Here is a 17,457-nt window from a genome sequence, read left to right as displayed (position 1 = left end):
TTCGGAAATAGCGTCCACTGGTCAAGTTAGGTGGTTATACTAAGTCCCAGTTATAAGCGTTGAACCGACAAAATAATTTTTTTAGTTGGAAATCAAGACACTACTAATAAATGAATTATGAATTTCTTAAATTAAAATCACATTTAAATTTAATTTAATGTTTTTAAAGTTAAAACACTTATCAATAGTCTTAATAATTATTGTTATTTAGTGAACATTTAAACATCAATTGTATTATACAGATGTGTGTCAATTAATTATTATTATCAATATATTATACAATTATATAATTAATTATTAAAATTTATGAATTATGTGTTTTTTAAATAAAACTATAAACATATTGACTGAAAATTATTATAAATCTATTGAATTTCAATAACAATTATATTCATATTCATTAATATTAATAAAGTGCTGAAATTTTGTTACATAAATATTGTAATTAAAATAATAATTATAAAATAAACTTTTGTTTCAAAATTTTCATCACTAATCATACTGTAATTTAATATAAATGATTTATAAAGGACCATGATAATTAAATTTTTAAACAATTTTTATTGAATTTTTATTAAATATTTTTCAGTCAATTACAAATTCTAATAATAATAATAATAATAATAATAATAATAATATAAAAGTATTGTAATCTATTTAATTAATATTTAAGATTAAGACTCCACACCTATATTTTTATAATAATAGTAATAAATCAAAACATTTATATATTTAATAACATAATTTATATTAAAAATAAAATATCGAAATTAAAAAAAGTAGAAAATATATGAGATTATAGTCATTAATAAATCTTTAAAGTCGATCATTGATCAGTTGAGACACTTTCTCCAAATTGTTTAACAAAAATGTTTTGTGATTTCCGGGCATAACATGGGTCTCGCATTTGCCGGTAATCGACTGCAAAGTAAACAAATTAATAATTAATTTTAATTTTAACGACATATCTAAAGATTATTGAAGACATACCTCAGAAACGCCGTAATCGTGTGGCAAATGAATGTCTTCGCTTTTGACAATCAATTCTTCAGCTCTAATAAGAAGGATGTCTCCGTCAAACTTCTTGTTGAATCTATAGTTGTGCATCATTTTCACTTTACGGAAAAATGCTTCGGCAGCCAATGCGATGTCCTTCGGGTCAGACTTGGGTCCGCCGTTCTCTACAAAAATCTCGGCCGCTTTCTGGACGCGGAGATCATCCTCAGCAATGGCTGACAATTCTGATCTGATCTTTTGATAGTTGATTGGAACGAATTGCATGAGGAACTGTACCAAAGCCTCCACGTGCTGCACTTTATCATCGTTGGCCTGATATCTCTCTCGGAACTGTTCAGTGCTGACCATCAATTGAGTAGGAGATCCGTCCAAAAGTATCAAATTTACTTTAGTCTTGGGCTGTAACTGAAGACTCATCTCAAATGATAAAAGTGAACCAAATGAGTAACCAATCAAATCAAAGCTATTGCTATCATTTAGACGTTTAGCCGCTTCAATATAATGAGCCGATACTTCTTCAATTGTTGTCATATTTTTGAAGGCAAGAGTCCAATTAAGACCAATAACTGGTCGTTTGATTTGTTTGGCTAACACTTCCAACAGATTGAAGACACCTTCCAGTGGCGGCAAAAAGAAAACAGGCATTCCTTCTTTAACGTCATTCAATCTGACGATTGCTTCGGTTGGTAAACCAATTCGAGGAATAGAGATATTGAGCTGAAGAGGTGCTTCATTACTGATACGATTGGTTACTTCATTATTACTGCCATTAATTTCTTGGAGGTGACCAACATTGAGTGATCTCAACTCTTGCATCGAAAGAATCACATCATAGTCTCGTTCTAATGTCTGTTTCACTTCCACTCCCATAAGCGAATCCATTCCCATTTCAGCCAAAGTGGTCGTCGCACTCAAGTTCTGGTAGTCTTTAATTCCAAGAATGTTTGCAATTGTTTTCACTAAGTCTTGTTTTTTACCACCCGATGTGTCGGTCTGTCGAACAGCTTTAACAAGACTACAACAAACACTTTCATCTAAATGAAGGAAACGATCCAAAACTGATAAACACGAAGGCATACGCTGTGGTAGAGTACCGCCAACGACAACATCATTACCGCCCATATTCTCTGAAACAACACCGACGTCTCCGATAGCTCCCCATTGAATGGCCAAACCATGCAAACCATCAGATATTCTTTGTTCACAAACTCTTTCCATCGATGAATTTGCAAAACCATAGTTGCTTTGTCCGGCATTACCTCTGCCACAACTAACCGAAGAGAAGGCCACAAAGTAATCCAATTCTGGACATAATTGACGAGAGACTGCATCTAAATTCATGGTACCGTCGACTTTAGGTCCGCACACAGTTTTGAATGACTCAACAGTTTGTTTGTCAATAAAAGCGTCACTTAAGACCATAGCCAAGTTAAAGATACCACCGACAGGTCCTAAAGATATGGCTTCCTTCATGAGTTGAGTCGCGCCTTCGATTGTAGACGCATTAGCCGTCGAAACTATGACATGAGCGCCATAAGAGCGAAGACGTTTAATGCAAAGATGTTGATAAGCATCTCTTGGACCACTTCTAGAAGTGAGAACCAATTTACGAGCTCCTCTTTCAACCAACCAATGGGCCAATTCGAGCCCAAATCCACCTAAACCTCCGGTAACAATGTAGGACTTAAGTGGATGAAGTGCTGTACGGGGTAAGGCTTTAACCACTAATTTTTTGGGTTTCACTACTTTCTGTGATTCTTCATCTCTAATTTTAAGAACAACTTTGCCGACGTGTTTACCCGAAGCCATAAAACGGAACGCTTCTTCTGTCTGATTCGTACCAAAGATAGTTCGCTTAAGAGGTCGAACCGAACCACTCTTAATTCCATTCATAACCAGATTAGCCACTGCAAGCTTTTGGCCCTGAATTCCGGGGGAATGTGTTGAAGACGGACCAAACAAAGCGTCCAAAAGGATGCCATGGAATGCAATATTCTTGAGGAATGCAGACATTCCTATAATTCAATAGATTTATTAAATATATTTCATTTTAATAACAAAAATAATAGAATAATACCCAATGGATTGTTCTGTGATAAGTCATATTTTCCAATCTCTAGAAACCTTCCGTGTTGTGCAAGACATCGAACACTGGCCTGAAGTTTCTCTTCTGATAATGAATTGAGAACAACATCTACACCTCGACCAGCTGTTTGTCTGAGTATGTGTTGTTCAAAACTGGTGTCACGAGAATTAGCAAAGTTTTTATTAGCCAATTGTGGGAACTCTTTCTTCAGGTATTCTCTTTTTTCTTCACTTCCAACAGTAGTGTACACTTCGCATCCCATACTGAGGGCAATAGAAATGGCCGCCTGTCCGACGCCACCACTTCCTGAATGAATCAAAACACTTTCACCTTTTTGTAGACCACCTCTGACCACAAGCGCATAATAAGCAGTACTGTAAACTACGGGTACAGTACTGGCCTCTTCCATAGTCCAGTTATCGGGTATTTTCCACAAGAATTCGGGGTCATCGCAAACAACAGTTGTAGCCAAACCTTTAGCGGCAACCATTCCCATTACTCGATTGCCATTGTGGTCACGACCAGCAAATTCAAGACCGAGAATGCAGTCTTGGAGAGCCAAATCTCCTGGAAGAGCATCGGGAGGCAATTTACCGGTAGCCAGCATAATGTCTCTAAAGTTCAACGGCGCGTAATATACACTACAGAGAACTTCATTAGGATTCTTGTGTGCCGATGGAAGTGCTGTCCAATATTTGTGTTGCGCTTCGTACCACTTCAGACTTGACAGATCACCTCTTGTGGTAACATTGAGGTAAGCGTGTTCGGTATCAATCAATTCATTTTGTCGATTATCACTCAAATCAAAGTGTCTGAATGATCCTAATTTGCCGTCTCTATAGACATTCATTACGAGATCTTTCTTAAGAATATCTGAATAAATGGATTTATCGAAAGCAACGGCAGGTAAAGCCGTCTTGTTTTTGTTGGATTTGCTGGCATTAAATATACAACGAATCTTATCACCTCCCGGTTCCTGACGCAGACATTTGACGAGACCAACCACTCCGTTAGCGGACGAGTCATTGGCAACAAGCCATACATTTTGTCCATTTTGTTTGTTCTGGTGTTCTTCGATTTTCGACTTAAGTGTCTCAACCCAAGTGTCATATTTAGTTGTCGTTACGTTTATAATACTTTGATCAGAGGGTTGTTTTTTGGTTATTTTTCTCAATAGTACCACTGATGAGGTCAATGAATCGTTTTGATTGGAAACAACAGTAAATCCAACTTTTTCGGCCTTTGAAATGAATTCATTGGCTTTAGTGTTGGGCACAGTTTGGTCGACAACTTTATAGAAGAATCTTTCAGCGGGTGTGAAGTTGGTTCGTAATAAAGCGATCACAAATCCATTTTCTTTGGTCACTGAATATAATGATTCAGTAAGTGCTTCAATATTGACACCGTTTGAGGTATTGGTCGACGAGTAAATGTCTTTGTAGACGACGAGATCCACAGTATTTGCCTCCAGAGGAACATTCGATTTGGTGACATTCCATTCAGCAACACGAATGTCACCCAAGTCTGTCAGATTTGCGGGCGACGGATGAGCTAATGTGTAATTCACTGCCAAATTAAAACCGGAACTATTCAACAAACTATTGATCCGTTCGTTTAATATGATTGGACTGGCATTCACTTCGAGAACATTAAGTTTCAGTGACGTTAGGTTTTCAACAACAACTTCCAGAGCCGGTCGAAGAAAACTTTGTTTTGTGAATACATTGGCGACGGTGTCCTTTGACAACTCTGGTCCATATTTATTAAGAACTTGAGAAACATTGTCTCTAAGGCTTACTTTCTTGTCAAATGTTATTAAATCTTTAAGAACACGAAGCAAAACGTGTTCTTCATGAGGAGCAACTAAATATTCTTTGACGATATCGTCTTTCGCTTCTTTAAATTGGTTAAGAATTTCCTGAATTTCTTTAGTCTGTTTTCCGTAGGCTTCCAAAACTTTTCGTGTAAGTGAAGTGCAAACTTCAATATATTCATTCAAATCTTTCAATTCGTTGTCTTCGAGAGCTTTATCGCCATCGTATGCAACAAATTGATACTTCTCCAGAGTTGGCACCTGTGCTCCCTGTCTTCGTGGCGCTAGATTTACTTTAAGGCCTCTGATTTCCAAACCTTTAGCAACGCATACATTGATTCGTGGATCGCAAACAACATTAAGAAGTTGGTCACTACCGGACGATTCAATAGATTCAGTAAAAACTCTGGGATCGCATCGAACCGATTGGAATCTGACGGGTAGATAAAGACCACGAGTGGATTTGCCAATAATACCGATTTGAAGCATAGCGTCAGCGAATGCAATCCAACTTCCGTTATATCTAATCTTTCCGTGGCGTCCATCAGCAGTAGTTTCAGCTAATCCTTGGAATGTCGGTCCGTAATCATAGCCTCTAATTCGGAGTTCTTTGTAAATATCTTTGGGTTCAAGTTTTAATGTGTTCTCATTGGGAACTGAACCGTCTGTTAGTAAATGTTGTAAACTAAGATCAACATCTTCGGGAACAAATATTCTTCCGGTAACCGCAATAGTTCCGCCTTCACTGATAGAAAATTCGCCGCTGGTTTCCATCATTCGAATGACAAACTTTGTCTGTCCTTGTTTTGGCAGAATTGTCGCCCTATGGAGAGTCACGTTCTCAAACTCAACGGGCAATTTGTCCCAATATTGACCCTTTTGTTTGGCCAACATTTGCCACGCAAGCATCAGATAACCGGTGGCCGGGAATAAAACGCGTCCATCAATACAATGACCTGAATAATATTCGTCGCCCTTTTCTTGGAGATCCACTTTAACCGTATAATCAGAAGAACTGCTGGGATTGAAATATTCGGGATAAAGAGTGACCAACCAGTCCTGCGAGTGGTCCCAACCAATCAATGGACTTATTGATTGGGTTCCGCGAGCGACTGGATATTGCACTTTAGTATAAAGTTTGTCAACTCTGGGATTTAATCCTAATTCGTAAAGTTTTCCGATGGCCGACAAAACCATATCGAGATTTCCTGCATTGTTATTACGTTTCATTAGACCAACGTATGCAATGTCTGACCCAAGACTTCGCTTAAGTATCGCCTGAAGCAAACAATGGGGAGCTATTTCGATAACAATTGCGTTTTTAGGAACCAATTGAATGGCTTCGTGGAACAGCACCGGTGATGTCAAGTTGTTTACATAATAAGCCGGTGCAGAATATTTGGCCAAATCCTCTCCCCAACGACTTTCAGGAACAGATGAACTGAGCCATCGGGGACTTCGAACTTTTGGATCTGTAATAACTTTCTTGAGTTTATCAAGAAGTGTCGGTGCAATGGCTTCCATGAAATAACTATGAAAAGCGACGCCCGAACTCTTTACTTCGCGAGCAAAGATATTTTCAGCTCTGAGTTCTTCCAAAAATTTATGCGTCTCTTGATATGAACCAGAGATAGTTACCGAGTCTTCCGAGTTATGACAGGCGGGAACAACGCCTTTAGGACAACGTCTCTTAGCCTCTTCCCACGTCAGACCGACCGCAGCCATCAAACCTTTAGGTAGTTTGGCGTCTTCTACACACTTTCCTCTCCAGTAAGCAGCCAATAACATTTGTTCATGGGTAAAAACACCATCACCATAAGCGCAACCTAACTCTCCAACAGAATGGCCAACTATGCCGTCGGGTTCAATCTCCAGTTCTTTAAGCAAATCAGTCAAAGCTATCTGTACGGCAGCGATGGCCACAAACGGAGCAACAGTTGTCTCAAGTGCTGAGTCATCGTCGCTAAGAATCAGATTAAGCAAATCAATGCCCAATGGTTTTAATATTTGAACAGATTTTTGAATTGATTTGTTGAATACATCCAAAGTCATCATTCCCTTAGCCATAGCTGTCCATTGGCTTCCCATTCCTATTAAACAAATGTTTTTATTTTAAAATATACTAATATATAAAAATAAACAAAATAACTATAAAATCAATGATATCTGTAATCACCTGAAAACACGAACCAAAGGGGTCTCTTGTCTTGGATTCGAGACACTTCTCGAGTAAATGAAATGGTATCTTCTTCTTCATTGTTTTTGGCCAAAAGATATCCGCGATGATTCATACCTGAAGATTCAGTGGTCTGCGAGATATCAAACAAGAGAGACAACAGTTCTCGAGTGACTCGTTTAGGATTTTGTTCTAAAAAGTCGAATATATTGTTAACGCTTTCCTCAGTTCGACCACAAACTGGGATCAAACGCGGAATGTTTTCAATTATCTTATAGCTCTCTGATGTCAACTCTTTTTGATGCGGTTTAAGCAAAATATGGACGTTTACTCCTCCAAATCCAAACGAATTGATGGGAACTACACTGTCAACAAATGGTGTGTTCTTTGTTATTGGAACCACTTGACCATTAATTAAAGCTGGAATGTTAGGGTTGGGTGTATTGAAGTGGAGATTTCCAGGAATGCATTTGTTCTCGAAAGTGATCAATACTTTGGCCAAAGAGTTCAAACCAGAAGCAGGTTCTGAATGTCCTAAATTGGATTTAACGCCACCAATCAAAAGCGGCTCTTTTCGGTTTTGACAGAAAACTTTGGCAATGGCATTTGTCTCCGATGGATCACCAGCAGGAGTTCCAGTTCCGTGAGCTTCAATATATTTAATATCATTTGGATCTATATTCGCCTCTTTAAGTGTTTGGTGCATAAGTGACGCTTGAGATATAGATGAAGGAAAAGTGATGCCTTCGTCTTTATATCCATCAGTATTGGTCTTCGCGTGAATTACTGTTGCGTATAAACGTTTTGCTTCACTCTTTTTTTGTAACAATATTATGGAACAGGTCTCGGATCTGACATATCCATTGCCACTTTCATCGAGAAATTTACACTTTCCGTCAACAGCTAACATATTAAGTTTGTGAAACTGTAGTGCAGATACCGGTCGCAAACAGACGTTGACACCGCCAACAATAGCGGCATCGCATTGACCGGTTCGGAGACCAAGTAAGGCCTGATTAATGGCTAAAGCACTGGAAGAGCAGGCGGTGTCCATTGAATAACTGGGTCCTTGAAAATCAAACGTATATGAAATACGGTTAGCAAACATAGCTCGACTGCATCCGGTCAGAGCATATCCAGAAACTTTCGATATATCCATAGATAATCCTTCTTCTACTTCTGAAACACAGGCGCCCACATAAACACCGGTGCGACTGCCTCTCAGAGTCTGTGGGTTTATACCTATATTTGATATTTAATTAATTTAATACAAAAACAACAAAAAAATGCCTTAAAATGCATACCGGCGTCAACTATGGCCTCATATGTAAGTTCCAAAAGAAGTCTCGCCTGAGGATCCATTAGATTTGCTTGTTTTCCGTGAACACCGAAGAACTGTGCGTCAAATTTACTCAAATCTTTTATTTTACCACATCTTGTCGGAAGTCCATAGAGACCTGAAGGCCAACGGCGATCGTCTTCCGTAATCATATCAACGCCATTATATAAGTTGTCTCTAAGTTCGTCAATATTATCAGATTCAGGATAACGTCCGGCGACACCACTAATCACTATATCGTCATTCATCTCCCACTCTGGCATCTGATAGTTATCTCCAGAACCCAACTCGTAATCGATAGCCATTGTCTGAAATTATTTCAGTTTATATTATTTTCTAATAAAAACATTTTCAATATTATAGCTAATTTAAATTAATTGTGTTTTACAAAGCTATCTTTAATTTGATAAAATTAAATTAATAAATGGCATAAATAATAATGTCATAACAAATTAGAGCTATTGAAGTAAAATTAATCATTAAATATAAAGAAATCATATAAATACTAAAATAGACATATTTAGTACTAAACAATAAACTTTATGTTTCATTTAATTTTACAATAAATGCATATAATCTAAAAATATAAATCTAATTATTTTAATTTTCAACCAATTTATTCATATTAATAATTAATAAAAACAAAATAAAATAAACAATAACTGATTTTACTTTGATTAAAACTTAATTAATAATTATAAATAGATAATATTTGGGAAATTGGGAAAATTTATCACAATTATGTTGTTTGTGTCATATTTCAACAAATTTCCAACTCATAAAATAATTATACTTATGATTATATATGAAAAAATCACACAAAACTATTAAAAACTATGTAAACTTATTAAAAAATAATAATGAATAAACATTATTAAGAATTATTTGCAATTAATTTAAACTTATTATATTTTATATTTAAAAACTGTTTAAACATACGGTATATTTAATAAAAACTCAAACAATTTTTAATTAAATAAATCAAAACAATTAACTTGATTTGTTACTAACTATTATTAAACTAAAAAATAACATTAATGTTTATAATAAAAAAAACTATTTAATTAATTACCTATTAGTTTAAATATTATGATAATTGTATAATAGTGCAAAATTATCTAATTTAACGTAAAAGACAAAAATAAATATATTATTTTTATTCATAAATTTATATACCATATTATAAAATAAAAAACTTTTCCTCTTTTAATATTTAATAAAATGTTAAATTCTGGGAAAATTGTGTTTTGTTTTTTGGATAATATACGGAAATTTACAGAAAGTCATTAATATCTGTATTTCAATTGTTGTGAAATTGTTTTTTGACATCAAAAGTAGACGCAATAAGTTATGTCCTAATTTGGTTTATTTATAATAATAATGGGCATTACCACCGACATTACAATATTACCATGGTCATTCAGTATAATTATCATTATTATCATATTTTGTTAATTTATCGTTAAAAAGATTTATAATTTAAACAAATTTAAAGGTAATATAAAATTCTATAACTTAAAAAATTAATTAAGTAATGTTGTATATAAATTAACTCAATACTTCATTTTTACTGTAATTTTAATTGAAATGCTTAAAAACTATAGAAAATTATTTTTAGCACAAAATTTAATTAAATGTTAGTATTAAATAAAATACAATTTTATAGCTAAACTATATACTGATTAAGTTTGACTAATTATAATATACCTGTAAAATCGTGTTTTATTTCACACATAGAATTAAAAAAAATGAAAAATAACATTTTCAATGGTAAAAAACTGGCAATTATTTACCACTTCTGCTAATAATTAAACACTAAATTATTATACAAAGTAAAAAAACTATTTTTTTCATATGGGAGAAAACTCGCATTATTTCCCATGACTTAGACATATCCATATGGGAATTTAAACACAATTTAACGGTAAATAATTTATTGATTATTTGAAAACTACGTTAATATAAAATTAATTACAATTGTTTGAGTATTTAATCTTATATTTAAAATAAATGAATAAATAATTATATTTATATAATAAGTAAAGATAAGAGCATTCAAATGCTATACAATATAACTGTTAGACTGTATGGCCTTAACCTTGAAATTCTGTTCAATAAAACTATCGATTCGTAAGAATATTCTTGAAATGACATTACTTTCAATTCATAACAATTAAAAAACAGTTTATTTATGACAAATACAAATAGTTTTATAAACAAAAAATTTACCTCAAATTTGTTGATTTTAATAGTTGTTCAAAAATTTAAACACAAATAAATTGAAACAATATTTAAGTAGAGACTTAATTAAATAAATAATTGAATAACTGTTTTAATGAGTTATGTTGTCTTCAATTGAGTCCTTAAGCCGGTGTGGAGTCGACTGAAGAAAGAGTGGACAACAAGTGATGGTTTGAAGTGAGAAGTGTTTGAGTCTTATATATGATATATAAATGATAACAAAATTATCGGAAAGATGTTGTCATTGAATGAAAACAAATTGAAATCAAAGTTTGGTTAATAAGTGGATAGTCTTCTGTCATACGTTATGATCAAATGTTTGGCTCTCGAGGGCTGACAGAGGATGAGGTTTCAGACTGGGCTCTAGTATTCATAGGCAGTACTACTCGGCTTACAGACTGACAGGCAATGCATTTGAAAGACAGTATCACCTGATATACAGTCAGATCTGCATTCATATCACATGTGATTCAACACTAACGCTGACGTCGAGTGAGTCTCGCGTGAGATATAATGAGCCAATAGTAGGCCTATCCTATCGACAGACTCTCAGCCCTCCCCTCACTATTGCTTCTCTATTTGAAGTACCGGTCTATACATTCATTGACATTACATAACTATACAGTTTTAACACAAACTACTGTAATTGCATTCAGTCTACTGTATGTCAAATATTAATCGTATTCAAGCTATGCTTAATGTAATTCAGTATTAAAATTGGTTTTTATTTTACGAAATCATTTAATTGTGATTCGATTGCTAACTATTGATAAAATGTATTTTATTTGAGACTTAATTTAAAACTTTTAAAATAATTTATTTCAAAGTGAAAAAACTTTTGATTAGTATTGAGTAAACACATGATTAACACATGAATTGATTCATACGATTCACACGATTTCCTATGATTTTCTCAATTATTAATAAATTAAAAAGCAATTCAAACTATTTGTTGTCAACCAATCAATTGATTTAGTTTTTGTCAAATTGTCACTTAATTTCCTAAATATTTTGCTATAAATGTTATTAAATATATTTTATGCCAAAATTTACTAAACATGTTTTTTTAAATAAATAAAAGTATTATCAATTGTTTTATTCAATGTATATGTCTATACACTAGTGTATTATGATATAAATAAGTTAAGCTTTAATATAAAACATGATTTTTTTTGTTAAAATTACTAATTTTAATAATAAAATAATAAATTTTTAATTAATGTTTTGAATGGTTTATTTAGTTCTTATTATATACTTATTGTATTTAAATTTAGTTAATAATTTATATAAATAATTTTTAAGCATTGCTATGGTAATTATTACTAATACATTTATAGTAAATTTATTACCTGTTTAATACAGTTATTTTTGATAATTGATAATTTAAGCTATATACTTTTAGTATAACCATTTAATACATTTATATACAATTATATGAGTTGCTATTTTATATTTGATATATTATACAGGTATAGTATATTTATTGCAATTACTAGATTATTTAGCTAATATTTTAATGGTTAAGACAAATAAAATTATTATTAAATATTATTATACTAATTATACAGTTATAGTTAAAATTAGAGTTATAATTGTTTACATTACATTTAATTTACTTAATAACATCAATTATAAAATGGTTTTCAAAAGTCATGAGAAAGATTTTTAATGCAAACTACAGTACATTAAATAAACTAATTTATTTAAATTTATTTTTAACACTCAATTCATGAGACGGACATAATTGTGTAAAAGTTAATGTGATTTAGGGCACCGTTAAATCAACTCAGAAAAGTCTTATATTTCTATAAATATATAAAAATTATAAAAAAAAAACATCTAAATATAGTCATAATATTACAAAACAATATAATTATGATTAATAGCGGGTGTTTTTTTTGACGACCAAAGTTTCGACTTTTCCCTATATCTAACATATATTAAAATTTATTTATAAAACAGATGTTTTTACAAAACTATTACAACATTTATTGAGCTATTACTTGAATATGATGTTTAGCCCATCAATACCTATTAAATGATATTATTTATTAATTAAAATAAATACTACAAACATAGTCGATAAGTCAACTTTAATAACATATCCTTACAGTACTATTAGTATACGTATTATTATTATTATATAATTTAAAAACTTTAAATTCAAACTACAGTAGTCTATGTCATAGACTCTATAACATTGTGTGAGATAGCAATACAACCTGAACTGACGTGTTTGAGGTCAACATTTATTAAACTATTTTTCTATAATCTTGAAATATAATCTAAAATGACAGATATTTTACACATTTGTCTATAAGGATATTGAATTAGATTCAAAAATTATATTTAATGTTTTGTTATTTTATATTTTAATATAATGAAAAATAACATAAAAATCCCGACTAAAAGATTTTTATTTCGTGCATTTAAATGTGGAAATCATTAAATAATTTTGCAATAATAAACATAATTACTTTTAATACGACAATACAAAAAACTGCATTTTTGTTAAATTAAATTATCCTTAAAATATACCGTTAATTTAAGTCATATTTAATTATAAAATATATTTTTGTTATATAAAATTTGATAATTATTACATTTTAGAAACGAAAGTAAAAAATTATTACCACTAAGTTTATCATTTATGATTATTTATTTAATTTGATTTAAAGCTATACATAATCTATTAATAAATACAATGTATATAAACTTTATAAATATAGATTAATTTACTAAATGGTAATATTAAAGATATAAATGAGTATTTTATGACATTAATAAATTATCGCATAAAACAATAATAAATATAAAAGTAAAGCTATTTAAAAATATTTGCAAATATGTAAATAGAAAAATTATTAATTGTTATATAAATATCTATTAAATAATAAAAATAAAATTCATAAATTAAGTATTATTATTAATAAATATAATATTGTAATAAAAGGCACATTATTTGATAACTAGAATAATATAGAGATGTCTGACTTTGGATCGGCTGATTGCGAGCTCCAATCAGTTGAGTGACACTCTGGAAGATGAAGATCACAATTGAAATCAACTCCAAGACTAGTCTTATCTGACAAATAGCATATGCGTTGAGCAAACCAGAACTTAGAGTACAAATGATGAATCCAATTAAGCAATTGATCTCTGGATTTACGAGAATTTTTTAGACCTAACACTTTCTCCAAAGGATTTTTGCTCTCAAATCCAAGAAATTTCTCAATTGAGCTAAAGTTATAAGCGGTATATAGTTGTTTGGGACCGTTATGTAGTTGTTTGGCCATCTCTTTGTCAACTTTAGTATTGTTATAAAACAGTAATGGAGTTATTAAAAACTGAGTTTCAGTAATAACTGTCCATTTGTGTAATACAATTAACTTCCAAATTCCGGGACGTAATGGTGTATTGAGTTGTGGTTTTTGAAGTAATGGCTGATCAAGTGTTGCATTAATCTGAATCTTAACTTCATAAGAAGCGGCGACAGTATTAATGGGATCGACCCAAACAAAGGTTGCACTAAATGGTTGATTAGAGTATTGCCATTTATGAAGAGCTATTGGTTTAGAAAATGGACCCAAAATGCAACCAAAGTTGCGAAACACCGACTCTTTAACATCAAAGTCGGAACAGATCTAAAAAATACAACAAATATTATTTATAATGTTTAATATCGTATCAATTATACAGACCTCAAGAGAAATCAATATTTTAGGCGATTTATTTGGTTTGTTAAGTGATTGACTTAAAGGACGGATAAGTGTTTCAAACGTCAGAATTGAATTAAACTCGTCATTAGCTTTGGACTCAAATGTAATTAAAATGCCTTCAAATGAATCGCTTTCAAAATATAAGTTAACTTCTTTAACAAGACTTAAATGTAATGCTTTTGAGCCTTTGTTTTGACTATAAGTATAATCAGAATTACATTTATTTTCAATAATTTTTTGACTATTTATAGCAAATGCATAATAGAAAGTTAGTTTGGCGTCATTGACGAAGAAATGACTGTCTTTAATGTGGTAATCATTTTGCCAATACTTATTGACAGCTATTATTGATTGACTAAAATTTTTGTTTATTAATTCTTCTAAATTGTTTATTATATTTTGATTAACTATTGCTTCAAATTTGCGGCCAAAAAACAATGGCTTTGATTGAGTTGACACAATACGTGTCCAGTCGTTTGTCTTAAAATCATTTGGAGAACATCCACACCAATCAACAATATGTTTGTACTGACACTTACAACCCTGTTTGCGACGCCAATTGGTTAGACGCAAGTTATGGTCAACTATTGTTGTGCAAAATTCGCTGTTTTGTAGGACAGTGTGAAAAAAAGACTGTAAAATACAGAGTATTAATAATTAGTTAACAGAAAATATTTATTTAATTAATACAGTATTCTTACCTCTGCTGGTAATAAAGTGTATTTAAATAGATGTTTAAGACCTTCAAGAAGTTCATTGTTTTCAAAAGTTATATAATGACAGAATTTGTAACTCAATACAACCCAATCACTTCCTCCATCCCAATGAATACCTTTAAACAAAAATAATTTATATATAAATAATTTAAATAAAATAATATAAATATAAAAACCAGTAGGAAGTTGTCGGTCGCCGACTCTCCACATATGAGTATCGCATTCATAAAAAGTCTTATCTAATCCTTGTTTTGATATAAATCTTTGCGAGTCTTGTCCGTGAGATTTAACAAAATTTTTATTTATATTTGCGGCCAAAAAATTTTCCAAATCACTAATTGGTCTAATTTATAATAAATAAATAAAACAAATAAACAACAATCTTTATAATACAGTAATATAATACTAAAAATTATTATCAAAAATTTACTTTAATGGAAAATCAGATTCACTTAAATTGATGATAAAATGCCAAGAATTAGACCAAATATTAAGTATTTGTGATATAGATTTAATAATCATTTGCAATAGACTAGCGCCGCCCCATATTGTCGACAATCTGATCCGACTCACTCTTATATTTGATAATTTTTCTTCTAAATAAACCATTTCACGAAATAGATATTCCTGACGCTGTTTTCAATTTCATTAATAATTTTATAATTATTAACAATTATTAACAATTATTAATCAAAATAATTAATTCTTACGGAATCGATATGAATAAAATAGAAATGTCTTTTGCTGTATATATTCTTTAATAATCTTTTTATTTGTCTAAGAGATCGACCGTTTAGTGTCATTAAGAATACAATTCTGATATCCCGTCCATTGATTGTTGTCTCCAAATTTGGCACCACTTTAGGTATATCTGTTATTTCAATGTTATTTAATTATCATATAATTTACAATATTATCTACTAAAGCATTTATAAAGCAAATATATGTCAAATACAGTAATACTAGTATACTGTATGTTAAATAAATTATTATATACAGTATGTTATTGATCAGTAAGTTATAGCGTTAGTTAATTTTGATATATTTTAAAATTGTTGTTAATATGTTTGTTAATTAAGTGGTTAATATAAATTGAATTAAATTTATGAATTCTTACACTTGATTCCTGTTTTATAAATATCAATTGAGTCAAATCCACCACATTTTAAATGAGAAACCCCTGAACACCAAATATTGCACTCATTTATCGGCAATTTATGACTATTAACCGATAATTCGTGGCCACAATAACAATCATTACTAGCTTTTAATCCGGCAAATGTAAAACCCGATTGCAGGCAAATAGTCAAACATTTGTCGGGACTATTATCTGAAAATTTAATCCGATATCCGTTTAAAACCCGTGGTTTACTATTATCACTAAAACAACCCAAATAATCACCATATTTCCCGTCTGTTATAAAAATTATTTAAAAAACAAATCAAAAACCCAAGCATTCAATTACCGGTAAAATTAAAATAAAATATAAAAATACTGTATATTACCAGTGAATCATTTTATTTGAGATATACTGTAATAATTTTATCTACCTTTCAATGGACAATATCTGGGAAGTGATTGTGGATATAATTGTGCAGTGATTGTGGAACAGGTTATGTCAGCCAATCGTTGTTTGCACTCATGAGTAGTGGCCCTCTCGATGGCCGAAACACCGTATTTGCCATTTGGTGATAATATATCACATTTTATAGATATGTTCATCAAATCTATCTGTTGCTAACAATTTCAGCGATAAATCAATGTTACAATAATTTATTATATATTAATATTTATGTATTATATTTATATACAGATACTGTAATTAATAATATTATATATCATAATAGATAATATTATAGAGTATATGATATAAAGTATACGTTTATATATATAATTAAATTAATGATACCTTAAAATCATTTAATTGTTTTTGCGATAAATCTTTTTGTTTTAAATCCTTTGAATTACTAAATGATAATTTATTTTCCAATTCGTAATCACCTATCGATTGATCAGCTCTTTCCTGACAATAATAACAACAATTATCTTAAAACCATTGACTCTTAAGACTTACTGAAAGTTTTTTTAATTTATCAATTGATATGAATTTGGTTTGAATTTGTGATTCAATGCTTGAATTGTTTGTTGAATAGAAAGCAATACATAATAACATTTGAATTATTAATATTACAATAAATATGTAAACATATGATGAATATCTACGAAATGGTCTCTTCATCGCCACTGACATCACACACAACAACCATCTCATCCATGTCTTCTTGTCATTCATTGTGTCCATCGATGGCCATCAATGGTAACATTATTATCACTCACATTATGTTATCT

At 31.2% G+C, this 17,457-nt stretch overlaps 2 protein-coding genes across 2 annotated transcripts; both read right to left on the bottom strand.

Moving 5' to 3' along the window:
* Positions 1-724: 724 nt before the first annotated feature.
* Positions 725-11,205, bottom strand: LOC128953708 (fatty acid synthase-like). The gene is made up of 6 exons (XM_054299225.1): positions 10,661-11,205; positions 8,397-8,739; positions 7,093-8,334; positions 3,095-7,006; positions 991-3,032; positions 725-921 (listed from the first exon to the last, which is right to left on the bottom strand). Exons 2-6 carry the CDS (start codon positions 8,734-8,736, stop codon positions 817-819), a joined length of 7,641 nt encoding a protein of 2,546 aa, XP_054155200.1. The 5' UTR covers positions 8,737-8,739; positions 10,661-11,205; the 3' UTR covers positions 725-816.
* Positions 11,206-13,628: 2,423 nt separating this feature from the next.
* On the bottom strand, positions 13,629-17,457 carry LOC128953749 (xylosyltransferase oxt-like). The gene is made up of 10 exons (XM_054299269.1): positions 17,183-17,457; positions 17,018-17,131; positions 16,659-16,845; positions 16,225-16,521; positions 15,818-15,978; positions 15,538-15,740; positions 15,284-15,450; positions 15,093-15,223; positions 14,374-15,024; positions 13,629-14,316 (listed from the first exon to the last, which is right to left on the bottom strand). The coding sequence occupies exons 1-10, from the start codon at positions 17,408-17,410 to the stop codon at positions 13,642-13,644; spliced, it is 2,814 nt and encodes a 937-aa protein (XP_054155244.1). The 5' UTR covers positions 17,411-17,457; the 3' UTR covers positions 13,629-13,641.

The sequence above is a fragment of the Oppia nitens genome, unplaced genomic scaffold (assembly GCF_028296485.1).
Source record: "Oppia nitens isolate AA-2021 unplaced genomic scaffold, nextdenovo-longstitch-racon4-pilon3 scaffold23_pilon_pilon_pilon, whole genome shotgun sequence".
NCBI classification, from domain to species: Eukaryota; Metazoa; Arthropoda; class Arachnida; order Sarcoptiformes; family Oppiidae; genus Oppia; species Oppia nitens.
The sequence above is the reverse complement of the archived record's forward strand: the minus strand, read 5'-3'. Positions and strand labels throughout refer to the sequence as shown.

Excerpts from the sequence above, each read along its gene's own strand:
- LOC128953708 (XM_054299225.1), bottom strand. The coding sequence starts at position 8,736 with ATGGCTATCGATTACGAGTTGGGTTCTGGAGATAACTATCAGATGCCA. Across the intron at positions 7,007-7,092 it reads CCTTTGGTTCGTGTTTTCAG|GAATGGGAAGCCAATGGACA; the intron begins GTGATTACAGAT and ends TTTGTTTAATAG. Across the intron at positions 3,033-3,094 it reads ATCACAGAACAATCCATTGG|GAATGTCTGCATTCCTCAAG; the intron begins GTATTATTCTAT and ends ATTGAATTATAG.
- LOC128953749 (XM_054299269.1), bottom strand. The coding sequence starts at position 17,410 with ATGGACACAATGAATGACAAGAAGACATGGATGAGATGGTTGTTGTGT. Across the intron at positions 17,132-17,182 it reads ATAAATTAAAAAAACTTTCA|GAAAGAGCTGATCAATCGAT; the intron begins GTAAGTCTTAAG and ends TATTATTGTCAG. Across the intron at positions 15,451-15,537 it reads GAATCTGATTTTCCATTAAA|ACCAATTAGTGATTTGGAAA; the intron begins GTAAATTTTTGA and ends ATTATAAATTAG.